Here is a 4,980-nt window from a genome sequence, read left to right as displayed (position 1 = left end):
ATTTATTTCACAGCGCAGGATTCACCACACAATGGACAGACGTGCTCCCCATTTGTTTTGCAGTGTATGTATTTCCTTTTTACGATTGAAATAAAAATGAGGGGTTCTACCCTAAGTCTAACTTGCATATCCACGCCAAACTCATGCCATTGTCAGCAATTGCTGCTGCAGAAACATGAGCTTGGGCTGCAGTAACTTCTGGGTGAATTGTTTATAACTGTTTATCAGTAGAATTCAGCTGAAGGGACACAGTGACCTTGCTGGATAGGCCCGGACCTCCAGGTTACTGTAATAAGTGCACCGTTCAAAATAGCTTTTTAAACAGATTTTATTGCACAACATTAAATATTTTTATTTCATCAGACATAAAATACACAATTCATTTGTGCGTAACTTGGAAAGGTACAGTAGACTTGAGTAAACGGTAGATGTGGTAAATTCTTAATATGGTAGCATGAAGCCCACCAGTGTCCAAGCAGACCTCCCTCCACTTCCATCCTACTGTGGAACCAGCTGGATCAGATCCTCCAAATCAAGCCTTAATTACTGACACTCGAGAGCAAGTGCATTAAAATGCTTTTTCATGAAATGTTTGGAACAAATTCTAAGCAAGTTTCAACTGTCTAAATTCTGCATTGACTTCTTAGGACCCATGTTTAAGAATCGGGACGATTGTGGTATATGGCTCTTTTCTGCCTTGCAGAATAGGATGATTAAATGTTCATGGAAGCAATCTATAGTGAGTACTTCTACACCAAAGACACTAAAATCTACAAATGAGCATGGTTCATACAAATGTAAATGCTCTGCATACAATACCTGACGAGTAAGTGTGATAATGATGGACTAGACAAAATGATAAACACCATCATGTGATACTTGTGCGTATATGAGCTGTAACCAGGAATGTTCCATCAATCAGCACAAAGATTAACTTTGTTAAATAAAATCTCCTCTGCAGCTGTGTGATTGAATGGTGTCTTAAAACTGGCCTGAGAACACCCACAAAAAAAAAAAAAAAAGAAAAGAAAAAAAAGAAAAATCCCAATTTTTTTTTTTTTGGCGAGTTAACCATTAACATCACCTTCAGTGAGACTCATGTAGTGTCTGCCTGAGCTCATCTGCAGGGCCTGTCCTGTCAGTGGATAACTGTAGAATTTGTCAGCTGGTAAGACATCTTGAGAGTTGCTATGGACTTTACTATCCTAGCTGTGCATCTCTTCCTTCGTGGTCGCACCCCCAACTCACCCAGCACACATGGTGCCTAGCTCAAAGCGACGCCCTTCAAGTTTTCTCCAGTCCCCATCTTCACCATCTGTTTCACTTATCAATGAGGTTTGGGAACATGGCCGTCTACGTAGAAGTTTCTGGTGACTTTGGGCAAAGTGAGTTCAATCCCATCAAGCTCAGGAGTGAGAATGATCTGACATCCCAACCTGGAGTTCTCCTGGAGCATCGGCGCCATGTCAAGCATATCATCCTCCCTAAAAATGAATATATGCATCAATGGCATGATTTTCTTTTGAACTGCACACATTCATTTGTCAACATTAATATGTCATGATTAAAGAAGATAGCACCAGTAGCAGACCTACCTCTCTTCAGGTTCTGGCAGTTTGTCAAAATGGGCAGCACTCACATAGACATGACATGTTGAGCAGGCCAGAGATGCCTCACAGGCTCCTAAATGTTACAAAAACACAAATGTCACAGATAATGGTGCGTGAAGCAGAATAATTTATTCACCTGCATGCTTCAATTCATCTGTATCAATCCTCACCTTCCAGGTCAATTCCATGCTTATGAGCCAGATACAGAACATTATCTCCCACTTTGGCTTTAACAGGGATCCTCTGGCCAGACCGATCTATATACACCACGTTGACACTGAACAGAAGACATCAAAGCATTAAAAACAATAAACTGAAACAGGTTATACAGTACAACATCTCACATCTGTAACACATAATAATCCCATTCAAAATTAGATCAGGTTTTAAGATTAGGTTTTTAGAAAACAGATATTTATAAGTCTGTACATGATCCAAGTGAGTAATGCTCCATTCTCAACTTATAATGTACAAAATATATGCCAGTCAATGCAGTCAAAGGTTGCTGGTTCAGTTCCAGCCGGAGACACAAATCCTTTTAGGACTTGCATCAGGAGGGGCATCTGGTGTCAAACTGCTAAATCAAACCTGTGGAGCTATATGTTGTGGGTGCAACTAAAAGTAGTTATGTCAGTGACTAAGAAATTACTTTTGATACTTTCACTGCTTCACTAAAATACAGCTTACTAATTAATATAGGTACACACGGTATTTACTGCAGGAGGCTAAACAAGATGGTTTTTAGCTGAAGCACACTGCAAGTAAATGTAAAGTCTGCAGCAGTGGCAGTTGTGGCCTAATGAAGTCTGAAAGTTGATTAAAGTTTAAATGAATCACGATGCTTCCAAAGTACTTTGTCCATAACTGTTCTTATCTACTAGGTATCAGAGGTAGATTTAAAAAAAAAAAATCTGATACTCACAGTAATCATTAATTATAATCATTAATTATGATCAGTATTTTGTAAAACTTGAACTACACTTTCATGCATTTTATGCCTAAAATAAAATAAATAAATAAGCACATTAAATGTAACAAGAGGCATGGTTACTTTAAAGTATGCGCTCTGAAATGAAGGATTCGCATAAGCACTCTGTGGTGGTTTAGGGTGCTTTTAAACTGAAATTCACCCGCTGCTTCAGTTCAGTTCAGGGTGTAATCACTGAAAAAGTCATTTTAATTTTTCATTTATGCTTACAGGTAACTTCGGCTTCAGCTTTTGACAGTAGCAGCTGTGATTGTAACTTTTAATAATAGTATTCCGTGCGCATCCATTTGACAGCCCCGTCATTTCACAATAAAAGCCTCAGCTAACTTACACATCCTCTGGGTCCTCCGCATTGGAGCTCCCCTCCTCACTCTGGTAAAGACCTGTGGAAAGAGCAACAAACACATCATGACTACGAGAGTATTTAGTGGCGATATCAGCTCCTCATCTCGGAAGACTGGAATGATTTACTTGTTGCACCCGAGTTGCATAAGTTTCGCATCCCTAACTGGGAATGCTGAAGTGAAGTTACACAAGTGTTTTTGAGCCGCCGTTCCAGTCAGATTATTGCTAACTTCATTGACCTCCTGCACGCCAAACTTGGTTGACATCACCAATAACTTAAGTTTTCTTCTTACTGGAGTTTATGACCACTTATTCAGACTTATATTAAATAAACAGCCCCGAGAGGAAAACCGGCTTTAGGCTAAGTGTTAGCGGGCTGTGCCACTCACCTATACTCGTCTGTAAGTGCCGGTTTATCGTCTGGAGACTATCAAAGGACCCCCTCCTTTGTAAATTAGCCATATTTTTCGCACTGCACTTTAACCTGAACAGAGGACACGTGCGACAGTCCGGGATAACTCGAGAATGTCTCAAAATTAGTCCCATGCTCGATCGGACAGCAGCAGAGGACGCCATGACTCTGTTTTCGTCACATGACCGGACGCAGCCAATAGGAAACGAGTGACGGAGGGGCGACGCTTCTGCTGCGAGGAGCTGCTCTGACAGCAGAGGGCGATCCTGCGTCAGCGGGGACACGGTAGCGCGGTGATGTCTCTGCTATACACGTTTACACATTGAGCGAAGTAAAAATTATAGTGAAAGTGTTAAAAGTGGCAGTACTTGAATGAGACCTGTCAGACTTACTGTCCACGACTGTCAGTACTATTGGTGTATTAATATGTAAGTGCTGCAGTTGTTTATTTTTAGTTCATTTGAACTGTTTCCTATGCTTGACAGGATGCACATAATTTTATGTAGCAGCTTAGTATAAAGTCAGCACAGAAAGCCTGACATACAGTAGATATAGAAGCCAAAAGTATCATCACTCTTCTTGACAGTCTGTTTGAATTACATCCCTCATTTCTTTATGCTTTGCTTTCAATTTCTTTCTTTCTGAATGGGGTGTAGTGTGTCCTTTAAAAAAATCTGAGGACAATGTGGAGGACAAAAGAAGTGACAGGTCTAAAAATAAAAAGATCTTCCCCAGATGAACAGTATCTGAAAGTCCTGTTCTTAAGAAAAAGTAAAAAAAAAAAAAAAAAAAAATCAAGCAAAGACCTGACACATGATGTGAGAGACGGAGCTTGCTCTTCACCTGTAGTATCTACTGTTTGTCACAGCCGCAACAGAAATGATCTCAACGAAGAGGTTGCTGTAAAGAAGCCGTCCTCCAGGAAGGCAACCAGGGAGAGAAGGCTGAGGTGGATGAACCTACATTTGAGCTTTTTGCTTCAGAGCATCATCAATATGTACAGAGGAGGTCAGGCAAGAGGTACAACGTTGTCTACAGCCATCTGTAAAACATGGTGGAGGCTCTGTCATAGTTTGGGGTTGCATTTTGGCCAGTGGCGTTGAAGACCTTGTCCAAATTGATGGAATTATGATTGCAGAAAAGGCCAGTCAGATTTTGATCTGCCATGGAATACCATTTGGAAAGATTCTGACTAGCAACAGCTTCATTTATTCAGCAAGACAGTGATCCCAAAGACACTGCCAATGCAGGAAAAGTATACCTGGCTAGAAGAACACACTATGGAACGCTATCAGTCATTCAAAATCAATTCAGTATTCAGTATTAATACCTCAGAATAAATAATTAAAGCATAAATGAATTAAAGCTATACTTTATATATATATATATAATGAATTCAGTACGAGCAGCAGGATTAGTTTGCTTCAATTAGGCTGTGGCATGTGGAAGTTATTATAGACTATGCAGTTATTTGGTTTCACCTCCTTTTTAAACAAAATGTCTGGTAGAAACACATTTACTTTGTACTGAAGCACTATAACCACATAAAAGTACAAAACACTGCTTACATGCATCGATGCGATAATATAAATAATGTTAAAGAAAGTATGGCAGTACATTTCAAG

General features: G+C 39.9%; 1 protein-coding gene across 1 annotated transcript; it reads right to left on the bottom strand.

Moving 5' to 3' along the window:
* Positions 1–319: 319 nt before the first annotated feature.
* Positions 320–3,542, bottom strand: fdx2 (ferredoxin 2). Its single transcript, XM_030738119.1, has 5 exons — positions 3,333–3,542; positions 2,930–2,981; positions 1,781–1,887; positions 1,596–1,683; positions 320–1,484 (listed from the first exon to the last, which is right to left on the bottom strand). Exons 1-5 carry the CDS (start codon positions 3,517–3,519, stop codon positions 1,328–1,330), a joined length of 591 nt encoding a protein of 196 aa, XP_030593979.1. The 5' UTR covers positions 3,520–3,542; the 3' UTR covers positions 320–1,327.
* Positions 3,543–4,980: the final 1,438 nt, after the last annotated feature.

The sequence above is a fragment of the Archocentrus centrarchus genome, chromosome 1, assembly GCF_007364275.1.
Source record: "Archocentrus centrarchus isolate MPI-CPG fArcCen1 chromosome 1, fArcCen1, whole genome shotgun sequence".
Lineage (NCBI taxonomy): Eukaryota > Metazoa > Chordata > Actinopteri > Cichliformes > Cichlidae > Archocentrus > Archocentrus centrarchus.
Note: the sequence above shows the minus strand (reverse complement) of the source record. Positions and strands in the feature narration are given on the sequence as shown.